The following is a 20940-nucleotide window of genomic DNA, read 5'->3' on the forward strand; positions in this document are numbered from 1 at the left end:
AATAGCATTACTCAAGAAAATGTTTTGCATCAAAATGAAATGACTGTTTTGCAAAAACTAAAAAAAAAAAAAAAAAAAAATTGGACTTTGGACATTTCTAATTGTTTATAAATGTTAAGTCACAGCTTGTTACCTATAATTTTTGATTTTTTTGTAAGTCTGTTTTTATTAATTGTATTCTAGATTATGGAGAAGAGAAGATTACGTTCAAAATGTTGAAAATGGTGAAGATGTTCGGTGTGGAGAAGGTGAGAAAAATACTATTGATAAATAGAATACCAATTTTGACCCCTTTTCCTACAGTATTCTTGTAATACGTATATTGTGACTTAATACTCTTGCTTTTCACTACTCTTGTGTTTTTGCTTGATTTTGAAAATAAACTTGGTGGAGCACGTGGAAAAAATGTTGGACATAACTTAAATTGAGAGTGCTAAATAATGACATTTAGCATAGTTTAATATTTTTTGTATATGTAATTTTTCTGTAATTAATGTTATTCAGCTATGATTATAATTTTAGATGCTTATTATAGGAATTAATAAATTAGCAGCATTTACCTCAGTTTGATTTCAGAAGTTATATTATCTGCTGAATTTTGTATATTTTCTTTTAAATAGTTCCACATAAAATAATGTACAGCAGAGGTTGGAACCTTCCAGGACGACTAGGCAATATTTAGTTTCCGCTACCACAGTTGGTGGGGGGTGATGATGCATGACTAGTAGTAATAGCTGCATCATGGGTACATTTATTCTAGAGGGATAATTGTTAATCATCTTTATAATGATTTTGTAGTTGAATGTTGATAGTCATAACATTTTTAGAGACAAAACATAACCAACTTTAAAAGAATATAAAGTGTTACCAGTTTCACAATGTTATTAAGAAACATAAAACTATGTTCAGTGTTATCAAATTTTCCTTCTTTTTACTTGTTCTTGTGTATGTTTATTTTTGGTTTATCAGAATTCATAAATTGTAGCATTTCAGTTTATCAGTTAAAAGTACATGGTTCATAAAAGAAAGGCCCATGGATGGCTATGCACACTCCCTCACTAACTCCTGATCTGGAGAGGACTGAGAACAGCGAATTAAAAGATCTATTTTCAGGTGATCAGAGTGTCTTACTACCCTTGCCACTGTTTTTTTTTTAATTACACACATGTGCACCTACTTATTTTAGCATTTTGTGCTAGCAGTTATTCAAACTGGATGTTACATACACATTAAAATATCTCATTTCTCTTCATTTAAATCAATGCAAAATAAACTTCTCTAATTTATGCCACTAATTAATTGGTATTAGGTCTATTATAGCTTAAAGTAATAATTTTCATGCATTTCTTAATTTATTGAAGGAACTTTAGATAATTATACTGCATGAAACTTGTGCTTGTTTATTATCATTTTAATTTAAATGTAATTAATCATATGTTTGAGATTTTTTGAATATACTTCATTGTTGTTTTATCACACGTATCATGTTATCTTTTACTCAAAATTAATGAGCATGATTTTGATATTACATGGCAAAACTGAACGAAACTTGTGCCTGAACAACGAAAATCTAAAACTGTAGTGTGTTATTATTATCAAAAAAGTAAAAATTAAGTCTTGCAGACATGCACTGCAGTTAGGTGCAAATTTTAATTTCATTATTTTCTATGTTGTTTTATATATATTAGTGACAGTTTAAAAAAAATTACTGTTTCGTGTATTTTCAATTTTTTTAATACCTTGTTAGTTATGAAATAATTACTGTAGTAATATTCATGACTAGTTCAGATTTGCATAGGCGCCTCAGTAGCCAGGTGGAAAGGAGCAGCAGTGTGTAGCACACGCTTCTTGATTAGACCGGGGTTCGAGCCCGTCACCACCAAATACGGAGGATGCGGAAAGGTCATATTCCTGGAGCAATATGGCCTTAGTTGCTAACGCTCCTAAAAACCAAATAACAAACAACAAACAGATTTGCATGAATAAAGTATTTGGATAGATCGATGATCTGTTATAGTGTAGTGTAATTTTAGACAATGTTATTATTTATTAATGATATATAATTGAAAAAATAATTTTTTAAATATGTTATATAGCACTTTGTTCTCAAGTTATTCATGACATTTTCAAAGTTTGAAGTCTAATTAAAGCTTGATGGTTTGTATTATTATCATTAACATCTGTTTTGAAGTGATATGTATATGATTTTGCTTAATGAGTAATAGAAGGAAAAGATCTTTTTTCCTTGTAGAGAGAAGTACATTGGTTTACGGACTGGTTGCTTATTCATTGTCATGAAGGAAATTGTATGCCATGATTTTTCTTTTCTTTTCAATATTTAAATTAGACAATGTGGCTCAAGATTGTAAACAACCTATGTTTTTAATTTGTATGATGAATTCATTAAAGAAAGGAGTTAAACTAATTTCTTTAAAGCAAGCACTTGAGTAAAGATAGAAAATGTTTACTTTCACAAAACTTGTTCCCCATAGTTATAGATGAATAATTGAGATATCCATAATAAATTGTATATTTTCTGTGCATTAACTTGAAGTTAGTCTCATATCTTTGAATAATTTGATACCATTTTTTTTGTCACTTATGTTTAAATACCATGTTGTGCTTTTAACAATGAATACCCAGGCGCCTCCGTAGCCAGGTGGGAAGGAGCAGCAGTGCGTAGCACATGCTTCTTGATTAGACCGGGGTTCGAGCCCGTCACCACCAAATACGGAGGATGCGGAAAGGTCAGGGACTGACCACCGCATATCCCGGAGCAATATGGCCTTAGTTGCTAATGCTCCTAAAAACCAAACAACAACAACAATGAATACCCTTTGTTGTGCATTAAGACAGTTTTATTGTCCCAATGCACATTAAAGGATATTCATTATCTTAGCTGTATTTACACACTATCTTCATTTGAAAGTGTTAGTACTGTAATTTTTTTTTTTTAAATTATGAAAACCCCAAACATGAAGTATTAAAATCTACAGTACTTAGTACTACGCATGGGCAAGAAGGTTGAGAAGACGAAAGAAGATACTTGTTGATATTAGACTTTAATTTCTGTAGATTATAATTTTCAGGAAATACATATGAAGGTTGATCCAGAAAACGGAAGTTGAATGAATAAATGAGGAAGAAGAAAAATTGGTTCTGTGAGTTTTAAGTTGGACAGTAAAAGGATGTTGAATGGTAGCAGCACATCTTTGGACTGCTTTGGAAGAGAGCAAGCAAGAATTATAGAAGCCATTTGAGAAGAACATTGACCATGGAAGTATCTATAGAAAAGACATACAGCAGAAATAGAATATCTATGAGAAAGAGGGAAGAGACTGTTAAAGAAGAATCATTAACCTAATTGCCCCAGATATGGGGATATTCCATGGTAGGGAAGATTTGCAATTTTTACAGAGTCAACAGCTGTTTGAAAGAAAAGGTAACACCAAGAGTGAAAGAAAACCCAGTTTTTAAGATGTGGAGAAAGCAATATGTGTACTGTGCTTATGCCAAGAGAAATTACAAGTCAGGGTAATCCCCAATAGAGATATATGATCTTGCCTAGAAGTCACTGTCATTGAAGATAAGCATAGGAGCTGAGAATCCTTTTTGCAAGATATAAGAAAGCACAGAGTTTTAGAGGGATTGAAATCAACTGAGTTATCTTTGTCCCACTGGAGAATTACTTGGAGATCAGCATTTAAGGAAATAATATTTGAGAAGTTGAAGCTGTTTGTGCATGGCAAGCTTCCTCAAACTTGGAAGGTGAAAGGCAATGTGCTGTCATTAGCAAAACTATGGATAGGATTTCCAATCAATATAAGAAGCTGATTAATATACAAAGAGGAAAAAGTGGGAGAAAGAACTGAACCTTGGGGAATACCAACATTAGTAGAGAAGTTAGAAGACAGAGCCAACTACCATCACCTGCAGTGAGTGGTCAGAGAGAACTGGATATCCAGTTACAAAAAAAACAGTTGGAAAACTATAAGATTGAAGCTTAATCAGAAGACATTGATGCCAAACATGATCAAACCTTAGAAATGTCAAGAGCAACTGCTTGAGTTTCACCAGACTTTTTCATTGAATTTGTCCATAGATGGGTAACGTTTATGTTAAACTAAATGCTGCAAGGCATATGTTTAAGAGAATAAATCTATATAATATCGGTGTAAATACACCATAGATAACTCTTAAACGAAAAAACTACGATAGGATAGTAGTGTAAAAAGTCATTTTATCTTCATCTCATATTGTGCACCTCCTTCACAACGAGTTGCCATGTATTGCACTACCTCAAATAAGTAATGCTTCACTAAAAGAGAAGCTTATTGTTACTTATTCTCATAAGTGTGATGTCCACCGAGAATAAGTAGCAATAGCCTTCTCTTTTAGTGAAGCATTACTTATTCGAGGTAGTGCAATATGACAACTCGTTGTGAAGGACGTGCACAATATGAGATACAGATAAAATGCCTTTTTACACTACTATTGTAGTTTCTTTTTTTTTTTTTTTTTTTTTCATTTATGAGTTATCTATGGTGTATTTACACCGATATTATATAGATAGATGGATAACATAAGCCAGTATATCACTGGTGGATTGGCTCTGACTGAATCCATACTGGCGATTGTTGATCAGATGGCAGGTTTCTAGATAGTTTAAGAGTTTGCAGTTAATTGATTTCTCCATTACATCAAAAGAGTAGAAGTGCAATGGATTAATTGGATGAGAGAAATTTTTCACCCTTTTTTGCAAAATGGCTGGATATGAGCAAATTTTCAAACAGAAGAAAACACTGGTTAAAGAAGAAAGTGTAAAAAGCCAACACAGAACAGGAGTGCAGATTTTGAGAACAAGTAGAGAAATACCATGATAATGTGACAGTTTTCCATCAAGAAAGACTGTTCAAAATTCATCTGAATCCTTTTGATGGAAGACCACAGGAGGCACCAAGGGAGTTTCATGGTGTCCTATTGATGACTTTATTGAACAATTTCTTTTGGATATAAGGTCACAATCCCAGTCTAAAGCAATTGCAAGACTAGCCTTAGAATACTGTGTTCAAGTATGGAGACTACACCTAAAGAAAAAAGTGCACTTCTTGAACCAGTCCAAATACAGGCAGTGATGCTAGTGAGTTCAGCAAATGGGCATGTATATGAGGAACTGTTTCCAATATGTGTGTGGGCTTATAGAGCTTGGAAATTTGGGAACTTAGAGAGATGTAAATTTCTCTGAGAGATCAAAGTAAAATGAATGAGGGGGAAATTTTTACTGTTATAAATGACTCGAGAACTAAGTACCATAAATTCAAATTATAGTGAGAAGGTTTAAAGTGGATTGTAGGAAGTTTTCCCTCCAGCCAGCAAATTATTAATTACTAGAGTAAGTTACTTATGTGAATTTATTATTTTTTTTTTTTTTTGACTAGTATAGCTAAAGTGTATGGCTTCCTTGCACCATATGCCTAATACTAGTACTGTTTATCTTTTCAATAATTTTCTTTAAAAAAAAATTCACAGATGTGAAGAAAAGTTTGGTTGGTTACTTTACTTTCTTAACAATCCAGGTGATGGCAGCTTGCTAATATCAAATGGCCACTAATCCTATCTAATATGTTCTTATGATACTACTACTATTTCTTTCTCAAAGTGGTGGTGCTAATGACATCTGTATTTTCAAATAGCTATTGACTTGCTGGTAATTTTCAGTAATTTTTGTTTTTCTTTTAAGAGAAATAATTGATTTACAAATTCAAACTACTTTTCTTTGCATCTACAAGTGCCATTTTTGCATGGGTTTGGGATAAAATTTATTGGAGGGATGGAATTTTTTTTTTTTATTATTATCTATCTAAATTGAATGTTATCACAAAAAGTTATAGGATTGTTAATTATTTTTATTTTATAAAAATTGTTTGAAGAAATTTGCTGCATTGGACCATTTTTGAGAAGTGTCATTATCAGAGTGGTTATTAGGGTATTAAAGAATAAATGATTTTATTGAATGTCTTGTGCTTAGCATAAATACTGTTTTCAACTTAAGATTTTAATTCTATTTTTATTATATTACAAAAAAGATAAGTTTACATATTTATGTTAATAAAAATGTATATTATGACCATTGGATAATTTTCCTAAACATATCTACTAATATGCAGTAAAGAATATAATTTAATTTTTATATTTATAAAAATTTATATAAAAGATCTGTGCACCATTAGTTTGTATATTTATGTAGCAATTTAAAATAATCTGACTGCATATTGAAAATTTTTAAGCTAGTGTTTGCCTTCTTTAGGTACATCTCCTACCACAGCAGCATCTACAGTATCTAGCAGCAGTGGTGAGTTGATGCTCAAAGCTCTCACTTAATAATGCCACCACTCACCTACTGACAAAACTGACCAGTTTTTTTTTTTCCCTTTCCTCTTAACATCTTGTGGATGTGTCAATTGCAGTGCAGTTCTCCCCATGCTTTAACATCTTGCTGACAAATAACTTGCTTGCTCCAACTTTTTTTGGCAGCTTTTTTCTTGCTGTATGAGATTTCAACCTATCTTGTGCTGATTACTTTGATTTTACATTGTTACTTAAGGAACTGAGAGGATGAAACATAATTTTTGAATTGAATTGTAGTTGAATTAATTGCATCCTCGGATTCATTAAAGTTAGTCTTCATAAGTTTATCTTTGTACTTAATAGTCTGAATTTATATATTTCATTCAATTTGTGCTTGAATCTCCATAGAACTTAAATGATTCTTGAATAATTTAAGTACTCAATCAGTACTCAGATTGCCGACCGGGCTAGCCGGGTGGGTAAAGTGCCTGCCTGGCAACCTAAAGGTTGCAGGTTCGAATCCTGCCTCGGGCTTGGATCAGAGTACTGCAAAAACCTTGGGAGGTGCATTATGGCCACAGAAGCTGATGCGCCAACAACTACAAAAAAAAAAAAAAAAAAGTACTCAGATTCTTGAATGCACTCTAAGCATTATACAGCTATTCATTTGTAGTCAAAAAAAACCCTTCAAATTAATGAATAAATGAGATGCAGCTGAGTCTTATAAACCTAACAGGTTTACTAAAGTTTATTTTTCAATTCTACATCTTTAGTAAATCTAATTGATTTTCTCTTTTTTAATATTTTTATTCTCTTTAACCTGCTACTTCTATTTTCATCTAAATTTAGCACTTTATTCTTATTGAATTATTAATTCAAAGAAAAGTTTTTATTTAATGTGACAGTTAGGACTGCATGTTTTCATGCTTATTGTACCTGAACTTGAACATAGTAAATTTTTTAAATATTAATTAGAAATACTACTTCCTGGTTCATTTATAAGTTCATTTTTTAATAGACCAGTTCACAGGTATTAAAGGCAAAGAATGCCTTGAATTGGTCCTCATTAGACATACCAGTCAAAGCAGAAGCAAATGTCTACAGTACTTTCATAAGGAAACATCTGGTAATGAATTAACCTTGATATTGAAAAAGCCTTCAATCCAAACTAGCAATATGGTGTTCTTCAAGATCTTCATTCTTTTGGTTTGAGAGGTTAGCCCACCCAACTTCATACAAAAGTGGCATGGAAATTTTGTACATAACTTTCTATGCCACTGAACATAAGGTTTGTTATAATTGAACAATTTATCCAAATCATTTGACCAAGAGGAGGGTACTTCAGGGTTCCATCCTCAATGCACCATTATTTACAATGAGAATTACAAACATGACAAAAGGTGACATGCAAATACCATTGAATCATACATCAGTCACAAATGATGAGTACTATATTGAAAGGAAACTTCAACTTTCCACACCCAAAATAGAATCATAGATGATATGATTTCTTTAAAATCCATTTCTTTAAAAAAAAAAAAAAAAAAATATATATATATATATATATATATATGCACAAACTACATATGGATTCTCTTACCAAGAACTTTCACTTGGTTGATTGGATTTCAGAGAAGTTGGTTGCCGCAGCATGACCAAACTTCACCAAAATTTCTTCCATTTGACTCATGACTGTCACCTGATTATCATTTCCTTCAGTATTTCAGACTTGTAGGTAGCAAGCTCTTGTCTGTGTTACCTGAAAGAATGTCCATGACAAGCCTCAAGGACTGATATCCTCATCATTATGTTATGTGGTAGCAAATTGGTCTCATTTTGAGAGCATATTATGGCTTCTGAAAGAATGGGTGAAAATTCAACCATCTAATTCAACTTGAAACATTATTCCAAGATGCATTTCTCCAAATGAAATCACCTGATATGAGTTTTATTTAATATGGGAAAAAGTATATGGCACAGCTTGGAAATTTCTAAGTATAAAAGATATTTAAAACATCTGAATATCACCTTGCAGTTTTATGAAAATCTTATCAAATCAGTCATTCCAAATTAGTGTGGTATCCACTTCCTTTGTTTGCTTATTTTGACAAGAATCAGTTTCTAAATATTCTGCGTTTTGCTATCAGAGTTACTTCTGTCACTTAATTTCCAGCTTGTAATAGTATTATAAAGGCTAAATGACACAGGGAATCATACTTCTATATCTTACAAAAAAATATTTTCTACTATTCATACCTTTCCCATTGTTAAAGTAGCTATCTGTTCTACTTTTAACTTGACCAAACTATCTACCACAACCACTATGCAGCAACTATACAACACTATACAAAAACAAGCTGCCTGAAAGCAAACTTAAGGAGATCTTTTACTCCCCAAAATTTTATTTGTGTGCTACACTATTTGTTGTTAATCCTCCAGTGAAAACATACTTCCCTAATTCATTTTATTTAATTTCCTTCAGGACCTTATACTGCAAATGTCTCACCATAAGATGTCTAGTTTTATAAACATCACTCTGCAGCTCACACCTTTTTAGCCTTTCTTCTATGGATATTGATTAGCACTCCTCACCAATTTGGTTGCATTTCTTTGACGTGCCTCCGTAGCCAAGTGGGCAGGAGCAGCAGTACGTAGCAGACGCTTCTTCATTAGACTGGGGTTTGAGCCCTGTGACCACCAAATATGGAGGATGCAGAAAGGTCAGGGAATGACCACCACATATCCCCGGAGCAATATGGCCTTAGTTGCTAATGCTCCTAAAAACCAAATAACACAAAATGCATTTCTTTGAACCCTCTCCAGAAGTAGTCTTTCTTAAGTTGTGATCTGCTGGCCTGAATATAATATTCTAAATGTCATCTCACTATCATGTTATGTGGTTGTAAATATCTTAACAATAGACAGTAAAAAATGCAAATTTAGTTAAATAATTTTAAGCTTATTTGAATAGTAGGTAAACATGTGAAAAAAATTGATGAAATATTACAAATTTCGAAGCGAATTGCATCCAAATGTCATACGTCACTGTTAATAAAGGTGCCGGTATGTCGTACCGTTGCATACCGTCTCAAAAAAAGCACTGACTTTAAATAACTCAGTTTTATATTTACTCCCATTGCACACTAAAGTTTATAGAAACCCACAGACAAGGACCAATCAACTGCCACTTCTATTTGTACTCGTTGATGCTCTACCGGTAACAAAAATTGACAGATCAGAAAAGAAACCTTAAGTCCCCCTCCCATAACACAGGAAAACATAGATATCAAGGTAAAGGAGGTATCGATTATTCAGCCTTGTAAATCTTTGCGGAGGAAGGTATGGGCACAGGAAAGCATCTGTGCTTCTCCCATAAAAGATAAATCCAGGAATGAAAAAGCTAAGCCCTCCGCCCTTTCGAAGCCATCTGATCGATCCACAAAGCCCAAATAATGGCCAGATTCATATGGTGGAATTGCCACGGATTTTGACTATGTTGAAATAAAGGCCTGCCATAGGCACAACCAGTATGCCTTTGTTTGCAGGAGACATATCTAAAAGCAAATGAAGATGCCCTACCTTATGTAATGTCAACATAATACACTAAGTTAGAACTGGGGACAGACCTGCTCACAGTGGAGTCACCATCCTGGTAGACAACCATACTCCCTTTCCGAGTACTCTCACAATCACCATAGAGGTGGTTGTCATTTGCCTCTTTGTAGGGTTTCTTCTAACAAATTGATCAGTGTATTTGCCACATGGGGTCAACATTGACCCCAGGTGCCAGAGTCTGACAGACCTAGATGATCTCATGGTGGTACTGCCAGCTGTTCTCTTATAAGGAGATAATCTCAGACATAATACCCTGTGAGGTAGTGCACAAGAGGCTGGAAAATAGTGCATACTCAAAAAATAATAAACTCACTGTCTCTTAAATGTGGAAACAAACACCTTTTCCATGTGATCTCTATCTGCTCCCTTTCCTCCTTTTTTCACATGGGAGGTTGAAGAAAATCTCTGTGGGAGTGATCAGTTCCTTTGATATCTCTTCTGGTTGAAAAAAGACCATGACTTGAAAAATCAGTTGAAGTTTAACAGCAACTGGAATGCCTTCAGACATTAGCAGAATTTTACATAAGAGTCAGCCAGAAGGTATTGTCCATTCAGCAGCATTTGCAATTTCAAAAACATCTGCACAGTTTCTACGATTTCTAAAATCTTAGTGGAATTCAGAATTCACATTAGCAAAAAAAAAAAAAATCAAAACATGATGTGGGTGATGTTCTGTGAATATCCCACTACAAAAAATTTAATATCCTTTCAACATGCACATGCCAAATCATGGTGTATCTGTCAGCACTAAGGGGAATCTTAGATTCACTGTCCTTCTTCCGTAACCCAGGCTGCTAGCTCAAAAGTAGTATAGCTAAAAAGTAGTATTCAGAAAGTGAAAGGGAAACATCCACCATACCCTTCAAATGATCCTAGAGAACAGTATGTCCAATTGCAAATCCAACTGTAGTTGCAAATGCCATAGGGAAATATTTGCAAAAATCTCTTCAATAACATAATTCAGGTTCTTGGCCCTAAAAGAGAAAAGCAAGACATGTTCATTAAACTTCACATCAAAACAGCTTGAACCATACAGATTTAGATTTAGCATATTACAAGTCCTCCATAACTTTGGTTTCTTGGGGTCACCTTCCTATTTTTATTAAGCTTTCTACATAATTGCCTCTTTCAAGTTTGTGTAGGATCCATGCTTTCAAGTGTTTTGTCAACAACATGGCATTCCACAAGGATCTGTACTCTCACACTCTTCACAATGAAAATCAGTTCTATCATAAAACAAATACCTCCAATAGTAAATATTACCCTGTATGTTGATGACTTTACTATATTTTCTCATTTCTTCAATATGAGGGTCATTGAAAGGCAACTGCAAAAAAAGTCATTCACCATCTAGCATTATAGGCATTGGCTAATGGGTTAAGATTTTCATCACAAAAGACGTCTACACTTCTGTTGCAAATGGAATCTTCATCCTGACCCCGAATTAAGTCTTTGGTAGTATGTTATCCTGACGCAGCAGAAGCTAAATTGCTATAACTGATTTTTGACAAGAACCTGACTTTTCTACAACATATTCATCATCTAAGGACAAGGTGTGCCAATAGGCTTAATATTCTGCAGTCCCTTTCGTAAACTTAGTTGAGTGAAGATCGCTGTACCCTTCATCTCTACCAAAGTGTTGTCTGTTTTAAACTCAATTATGGTTCATAGATTTGTGCATCAGCTAGAGATAATATACTTTGCTGATTAGATTCAGTTCACCCCCAGGCCACCCTGACTGCTACTTGAATGTTTCACACATCTCATGTCCCAAGCTTTTTCATTGAACTAAATGAACCATCTCTGTCTTTCTGACATTAACAATTTTCTTTATAGTATCTTTTAAATTGAAATCCCTGTTTAACGATTCCACGTCGACATCAATTTTTGAGCCCCAATGGGAAATCTGTATAACACCAAATAGACTGCCAACCAATCATTTTGTATTCAGATTCAAGGGCTATTAAATGAACTAAACACTACAGTAGACAATGTTGTCCAGTCGCCAAGACAATGCCTTCACCCAGGAATGTTTAGCTTCCATCCTATGACCCCTCTCTCTCAAGATCTGGGGGTGCATCTCTTGTGCCATAATCTGACTGCCAATAATTCATTGCACCACATCAAGCACAGTATTCATTGATTTCCTGTCAGTCTACACAGATGGCTTGAAGTCAATCATATGTGGGATTGCCTGTTGTTCTCCCACACAAAATCGTATCCAAGGTTCCCCAAGTATTTAACTGATTATTATTGTGCAATTGTATGCTGATATCCAAGTAATTGGCTTTTTTAGTGCTATCTATGTTGGTGGCCACTATTTCTAAATCAGATGGGTAGACATGGCCGGCATCAGTGAGGAAATTAGGATGATTAAAGACGATAACATCGTCGATATATCTGTAAAAGGTTATATCTTTGTTGATATTAACTTCAAAGTGATGTAGGTACAGATTTGCTACCAGACTAGAACTGCAGGCACCCATGGCGATCCCAGTTTTTTGTTTATATATACTGGTGCCATTGTAGATGTAGCTTTTGAATATGCATATATTTGTCAGGTCATTCCAATATGGAAGATTGCATGGTAACAGGTTATTATGTTCTTGGTAATAGTGGTCGAGTACATGTTTTAGGCTATCGTGCGGAATACTGGTAAAGAGATTTTTAAAGTCATAGGTGCTGATATGTTCAGTGGTATGTTTATTGTGCTTTAGAAAATCCAGAATAGGGTTGTTATTGCGGATAGCTCTAGTGTTATCAATGCTGTTGAAAATGATGTTTAGTAGATAGGCCAGTTTTTTATGTGGCTTTTTAGCATAACTATTCCTACAAGATGTAATAAATCTGAAGCTGATAGGTGTTTTGTGGAATTTTGGTATACAGTAGACAAATGGAAAATTAGTGTTTGGGTTGTTAAATTTTAATTTTTTATGCATAGCTAATAGTTTTTTCCTGATGGTGGTTAAATACCTCCGTATATGACAAACGAAATACGTTTGGCTTTAACACCATCAGCCTTACTAACTGGCACTCAAACATCTCCATAAGAATCCAAAAAAATTTAATATTATCCCAGAGTATTAGATTAGTTAAAATATGCAACAACGCAGACAACATAATTAGAGCTCTTACAGTCTTTAAGCATAAGTTATCTGAGAATGGATTCCCAATACGCTTCACAAATATAAACCTACATACGGCCATGCAAATAGCCTTAAAAAAATACCATAATAACATCGACCACCATCATATTATAACTGCGGTTTTGAGGAAGTAAATCTTCCACCACTGGATTATATTATCTTGACGGTTTTACAGAGCCTGTAAATATGTATATAACTAGGCACTGCCTTAGGAGCATATTTAATACAGCTTACACTCATTGAAAAAGTTGTACCTGTATTTGCTTCTAAGGCAGTAATCAATTCTTAGCTTCTTTCTTGCCTTACTCTTCCTTCATTTTTCAGGAGAACCATCTACCACCTGCCTAGCTTACCGTCGGCTCGCAGGCCATCTTGGTTTAAGCTATAAATTATTTTCGCATCCAACTACTTGCCAGTAAGAGGGCGCTGGCATCATATACAATACCTATATATTTTAACACGCATGCCACAACGTGGTTTTTTTTTCCCGCGTCGTAGCTTTGTGGTAAGTCTGCTTTACTAGTTACACATTGCTGTAAGTAATCAGGAACTAGCCATTCTTTTCTTCATTCAATAATTTATATTATTATGTTATTTTATTTGATTTTATTTTATTTTATATTATTTTATGCTTTCCAAATTTTGGCTATACAACTCTACTGCAATACCAGGTTCTCTTACTACAAGAGACGGGAAGTTACGCTCCCGGTATTTTCCGAAGTAATTGCTTTACCTCTCTTCCTTCACTTTAACTATACACTATCTTTTTCTACATTTCATACCTCAAGAACTATTAGAGCAATTCGAGGGGGATTGAGGTACTATCACCTTCCTATAACCTTGTTTCCGTTCTCCTTTCTTTAGCATAGCTGACTATCTTTTATCATCAAATAACAAGTTTATAAAGCATTATTGGTTCTCTACTATCACCATTATTTGGTTTTTACATTGTTTTCATGGTCTGGGCTATCGGTCGGGCTAAAGTCATCTAGCTTGTTAATCACCTTAAAATTGTTTCCCCCCCCCCACCTTATCTAAATATCTCATACTATAATCCAGTATATCTTAACGAATTAGATATCCTTATGATACCTTATGATTCATCAGGTATAACGAGCAGAGGACAACAGAAACTGATAGCTCGCTAATTGTAGGTAAACACATTGCAAGGGTTAGCCCTCGATAAAGTCCTTTGTAATGTGTATCCACCAATCTATACTGCAATTGGCTTGACATGGGAATTTAGTAATTATCCTTATTTATTTGTTTTATTTTGCCTATAACAATTATATGTTTCCCTACTAGGTTATACCATGGACCAAAGTCAGCTAGGATTGATATCACATCCCTTAGTTACCACCTACTCGTTCATACTATGTTCATAGTTATTAAGACTGATGTAATGTTTTATCTAGACATTGATGGCATTAATCAGCTCTTCTCACCTTTATTAGGTCCTTGATTTTTTGGTTTTTGCTATAGTTTCCACTGTTTGCATCACCTTCACAATTGAATATTTTACCTTTCAACTGTTAACTATTTGCCATATCTACTATATATATATATATATATATGCTAGCTTAATATATATATTAAGGATAGCCATTACCAAAAATATATGATATATACTGATTAAACAAATTTATAATCAGTGAGGTCCAGTTATAATCCAGTCCTGTCTCAGATTCAGCTGATGCTTTTTTTTTTTTTTTTTGCCCATTGAATCAGAAATTGACGTTCCTTTCTGCAGGATCCCAAGTCAATTTGGATCAGAGGAAATGAATTAGATGATGCAACTGCCAGATCATCCATTCACCTGGATAACCAGCACTTGTCTGTCCCATATACAGATTATAGGCATGTAATATGCACCAATGATGGCATATGATGCAAGAAAGCAAGCTTATATAGTATCAGCCAAAAAAAAAAAAAAAAAACTTTCCCATTTAACCCATCTAGTCAATCCAAATGTGTGTATAGTTCAACCTTAAATTTATTTAAGCTATCAACTTCCACAACAACAGATGGAAGTCTGTTCCAGCAATCAACTACCTGCTGGCTAAAGGCAAACTTCTGCAAATCTATTCTACAATTGTCTTTCCTCAATTTGAATCTCTGCCCCCCCCCCCCCCCCCCAGGTTCTTAATCTGAGCAAGCGAAGATTCCCATCAGCATTGAGCCTGCTCAAGCCATTCAAAGCCTTATACACGTCAGGCAGATCATCTTGCAGGTGCCTAGTCTCCAGATGCTGCAACTCGCCAAACTTAAGCCTCTCTTGGTAAGAACACCCCTTTGTTTCTCTCACCAATCTTGTTGCCCCTCTCTGTACTTGTTGTAGCTAGCAACTCTACACCCTTCCTAAAATGGGGCCTCCAGACTTGTATGCAGTACTCAAGATTTGACCTGACCATTGCCTTATACAAGAGGATAATTACCTTGTCTCTGCTAACAAAATTCCTATATATCATTGACAACACCCCACATGACCTGCTCTGGAAGCCCGTTTGCACTGCTCAGAGAACTTCATATCTGACCTCACAATTACCCCCATGTCTCTTCATTCTCCACCTCCCCGAGTGTAATACCACACAGTTGGTACGTTTCTCTTGGGTCATTGCTACCCATGTGCAGTACTTTGCATTTGTCAATGTTAAATTTAGTTGCCACTTCTCAGCCCATCTGCCTAACTTTTTTTCTGGATCCTGTCGCAGTAGCATACTGTCTTTATTGTCATTAACAACCCTGCCAACCATTGTACCGTCTGCGAACTTCGACATTTAACCCGATATACCTTCATTGATATCATTAATAAATACACCAAACTACAATGGGCCCAGCACTGAACCTGGGGGACTCCACTAATAACATTAGTCCACATAGAGCAGTATCCATTTATTGCCACTCTTTGCCATCTCCCACTCAACCATCCCTTTATTCATTGCAGCAACTTGTCCTTAATGCCATACTGCTCCGATTTGTAAAGCAGTCTTCCATGTTCAACGGTATCAAAACCTTTACTGAAATCCAAATATATGATACCAAAATTTTGTGCATCCAGTCCCTTTGTGACCACATCGTAGTATCCAATAAAATTGGTCAGACAGGACTTCCCTTTAAAAAACCCATACTGTGTCTGAACCAGGGCTCCCACGCCTGGGTTTTTCCACCCAGATCTGGGTTTTTTGATTGTCATCTGGGTTGTTAGGTTTTTTCACAAAAATATCTTATTATCTGGGTTTATTCTGTAATTTTTAATTTTAAATCAAAATTGATTTTTATTTCTTGTAAATACAATAAAATTTAATACATTTAATAACAGTTTACAATTTTCTTAATTGTATATTCTAACAATACTGATCATAATTTGTAATATCTCAAGTGCATGTACAAAATACTACAAATGTAAAAGGATTTCAAAGTTTTTGCAGGGTTCTACACTATGGTTTTCGTTCGTGTTAATAACATGTATGCGCAGCCTATTGAGCAGGCGGAAGGCGGTTTTTACTGCACAGTCTTTCGTGATCGTTCGTGGTATTATTGCATTATTTGGTGTGATTTTTACATTTATGCGTGTACTACATACAGTGATATAATAAATTTAAATTGTAGTGACTATTTCTATTTTATGTTAATGGATTAGTGCTTTATTTTTTATTTTATAGAACATTTTTCAATAAGATAACTGCTAACTAGCCATGCCCACAATGTCTGAAACTTGTTCCCCACAGAGAAAGATGAGTAAACGGTGGTATACTAAAAATTTTTAGAAATTAATGGTTAGACGATCCGGAATTAAAGGACTGGTTGAAAGAAGACAGTAATGAAAAAGGTGCATCTTGCTGTATTTGTTGTGAAATGAAATTAAAGAATGCCAATAAATCGATGTTACTAGAGCATAAAAATACAGTTAAACATAAAAAAAGTGCAAATATTGCTAAGACAAGTTCAACGTTAGACACTTTCTTCACAAAAAGTAAACCTACGGAGAATGAAGAATTAGCAAAGGCAGAGTTAACAATTGCTGCACTCATTTCTGAGCATAATATTCCATTTGCACAATGTGATCAATCACCTTATATAAGCATGTAAGAAAGCATTTCATGATAGCAATATTGCAAAACAAGTTCAGATGAAGGAAACTAAAGTCTTATTTTATACAAGATGGCATAGACTATCATGAAAAAATATACATTTCTAACATATGCAGAAACAACAAGTTTTCAATGATAATAGATGAAAGCACAGATTTATCTTTATCGCAAGTTCTAGCTGTTGTTGTTAGATATTTTGATATTCAAAAACTTGATGTTGTAGATGTATTACTTGACACTGTTTGTGTCAAAAATGGTACTTCAGAAGGGCTTTATCAAGCTGTAAAAGATCTTTTCATAAAAAAAAAAAACACATTCAAATAAGTAAATTCATTGGCTTTGGAAGTGATAATTGTGCCACTATGATGGGTACTAAGAGTGAGTTCCAGTCAAATCTAAAAAAGGATGTACCATCAGTATTTATAATGAGATGTGTTTGCCATTCTTTTGCATTATGTGCTAGTCAAGGTACTACCATCATACTATCATTCAGTCAAGGTACTATCATATCTAGAAATATTTATAAAAGATATCTCTTGTTATTTTTCCCGTAGTAGTAAAAGATTAAATGAATTCAAAATGATTCAAGATGTTGTAGATACTGCCAAGCATAAAATCCCCAAATTAGCACAAACACGTTGGTTATCCCATGGCAATGTAATAAAAATTATTATTGAGCAGTGGGATGCGTTAGTTCTTCATTTTCAGTCTCGATCAAAAATTGACAAAATCGATGGTGGAGGGAATATTTACAATACTATGACCACCAAAGGAACTAAGCATAGGCGCCTCCGTAGCCAGGTGGGAAGGAGCAGCAGCGCGTAGCACACGCTTCTTGATTAGACCGGGGTTCGAGCCCGTCACCACCAAATACGGAGGATGCGGAAAGGTCAGGGAATGACCACTGCATATCCCGGAGCAATATGGCCTTAGTTGCTAATGCTCCTAAAAATCAAACAACAACTAAGCATATGTTGTTGTTTTTAGGATATGTACTGGAGAAAATAAACTGCCTGAATATTGAATTTCAATCTGAGCATTTCAGATTGCACTTATTTCATTCAATGGAGTATAAAAATATTCTTAGTTTTTTCATAAAAGAAGTCATTACTTCATGCAAGCTGGTTGAAATTGATCCAAGCAATGCAATAAATCATAAGCCTCTGAATAAAATATATTTGGGAGGCCGTTGTGTGGCCCTATTAAATTCAACACCATTTGGTGACAGTGAAAGCAGGTTAAAAATGATTGTTTAAAATTTCTTGTTGAACTTTGTATGGAAATCAGAAAAAGATTTCCTAAATGATGATGGAATTATCGCCAGTCTCAATGTTCTTGACCCAGCAGTGATACATGATAGTGCCAAATTGCCATCCTCAATTTTCCATTTAGCAATGCAGTTCCCTCACCTTGTTTCTGAAGGCAAAATAGATCTTCTAGATGATGAGTGGAGATCATTTCATTTAAATCAAGATTTAGACCTCTCTTACAAAACCATCCCTGAGTTTTGGTATCTGTTACATAATGTAAAAGATGGCTTTAATAATTCAAAATATGAGATGTTATCTAACTTTATGACCAGTCTAACTATTTTACCTCACTCTTCAGCAAGCGTAGAAAGAATCTTCTCCCAAGTAAACCATATAAAAACAAAAGCCACAAACTCCCTTAAACCAGAAACTGCGAAAGATCGACTAATGGCAAAACAGGCGATAAATAGATCTAATCAAAATTGCTATACATGGAAACCTAAATCAGATTTGGTAAAAGAAGTCACACAAGGAACTTGTCATAAAAGATACGAAGAACGTTTGAAAAAAAATGAAAGAACTTCAAAAAATAAATGTGGAGGGAACTGAATGGGATGAAAATTCTGATTACAATTAAATAAAAGATATTTAGGCATGGTAAGCTTTACCTTATTTGTGTTGCTATACTATATGATGAAAACTAGGTTTTTTTTGGGTTTATTTAAGTTGCAATCTAAGTTTTTTTAAAATTTGTGAGTGGGAGCCCTGGTCTGAACCATTACTGCAGTCTTGTCTAGGTGATCCTGCATAACTTCTTTAACCAGTGACTCCATTATTTTCCCCGGAATAGAAGTTAAAATAACAGGTCTATAATTATTTGTCACTCTTTGTGAATTGGGGACACATTTGCACATCTCTAGTCCATGGGGATTTCCCCTTGATCTAAGGATGCTCTCATAATTATGGGTAAGGGTTTGCTAACTTCCCTTGCTGCCTCCTTCAGTATAAGTCCATAGCTTCTATCTGCTTGGGTGCCTTTTTTATGTTTAACTTCAACAATTTCTCCTCCACTGTACTCTTTGTTATTACAAAATCATTTAGCTCCCTGTTAGAGTTTAGTAAACTTCTGTTCCCACCTTCCTTACAGAATTCCTTGTGAATGTAGATGCAAAATATTCATTCAGTTTGTCAGCTGTCTGAGCAGGATCAACAACAGCTGAACCACCTGCATCAATTGGACCCAATCTGATTCATCCCCTTCCTTGTAGAGAGTAAAGAAGTATTTTTCTTTGTATCCTTTGCCAAAGATTTCTCGTAATCAGCCTTTGCTTGTCTAACCTCTTTTGGGACTTGATTACAGATTAGCTTATATCTGCCATTGGTTTCTTTGTCACCTGATAATTTATATGCACCCCACACATCTTTCTTCTCTGCCACGAGCCTCATTAGTTCATCTGACATCCATTTAGGTCTAAATCTTGAACAGTATTTCTTAGTTGGTATGAAAAGCCTAATAGCTTCCAAGATTAATTCCTTGAAGGCTTCCGATTTAGAATTCACTGTTTATAACATCAACTGATCCCACTGTATAGAATTTATAAACTGTATGAGACCACTTTAGTCACCTCTTCGAAAACAAAAACACTGCCCTTTACTCTTGACAGTAGTTACATCTTTAAGTAAATCCTACCTCAGTACACTGATCACTGTCACCTAATGGTTCTTTTATTTGCAAATTCTTAATGCATGACTAATCACTGCTGATAATCAGATCAAGAGTATTACTGTCTATTGTTGCCTCTCCATCATGTTGCTGTAGAAAACAATCCTCCAATAAATCCACAAAAGTTTTGCTAGCATGCCAATGACCAACCCACAAGGTGTAGTCAATATCTGGAAAGTTAAAATCCCTCATTACTAGACATTCTGATTTACTGGCCAGTCTATTTCTCTACACACCTTTTCATTGTACTCATTAGCGTCATTAGGCCTATAACACTCCTACTCTCATTTTCCCTTTCCGAGTGCTTATGTCACACCAAATTGATGCAACATTGCACTGTCCACCATATCAAATGGGTGCATTTCCTTAGATTTTGTTTCCTAACTAACAGCATAACCCCTCTCTCTCTCTCTCTCTCTCTCTCTCTCTCTCTCTCTCTCTCTCTCTCTTCCTACCTCTTTCCTTTCTGTACACATTGTTCTCCCCAAATTCCAATTCTGCACTGTTCATATGTTTGACACCATGTCTCTGATATCTCAATATCTGCCTTTGATGTCTTGATCAGTACTTCAAATTCATCAAATTTATATACTATACTTCTAGCATTGTGTGTACATGCAAGTATACACACACCTGTTCTTACTCTTAGTTACCCTAACACAGCCCATATATTTACTTGTTCCATGATGACTCCCAGCAGCTCTTTGAATCCTCAGCAACCTGCTTCCTAGGCTGCAGCTCATTGCATTTTCAATGGCAAGATTCTT

The 20940-nt window shown here is 34.8% G+C and overlaps 1 protein-coding gene across 10 annotated transcripts in view; it reads left to right on the plus strand.

The window, feature by feature from the left end:
* Positions 1-20940, plus strand: part of Sema1a (semaphorin 1a) — a 699485-nt gene that overhangs the window by 574640 nt on the left and 103905 nt on the right. For 8 of the 10 annotated variants that reach the window (XM_090377935.1, XM_090377936.1, XM_090377934.1 and 5 more), the window contains 2 exons: positions 184-248; positions 6308-6352. In XM_090377935.1, coding sequence (XP_090234061.1) covers positions 184-248; positions 6308-6352 — 110 coding nt within the window. The remainder of the gene's footprint in view (positions 1-183; positions 249-6307; positions 6353-20940) is intronic. The other 2 variants (XM_090377942.1, XM_090377939.1) reach the window with 1 other exon arrangement.

The sequence above is a fragment of the Mastigoproctus giganteus genome, chromosome 7 (genome assembly GCF_048544385.1).
Source record: "Mastigoproctus giganteus isolate SK-2022 chromosome 7, ASM4854438v1, whole genome shotgun sequence".
Taxonomy (NCBI): Eukaryota; Metazoa; Arthropoda; class Arachnida; order Uropygi; family Thelyphonidae; genus Mastigoproctus; species Mastigoproctus giganteus.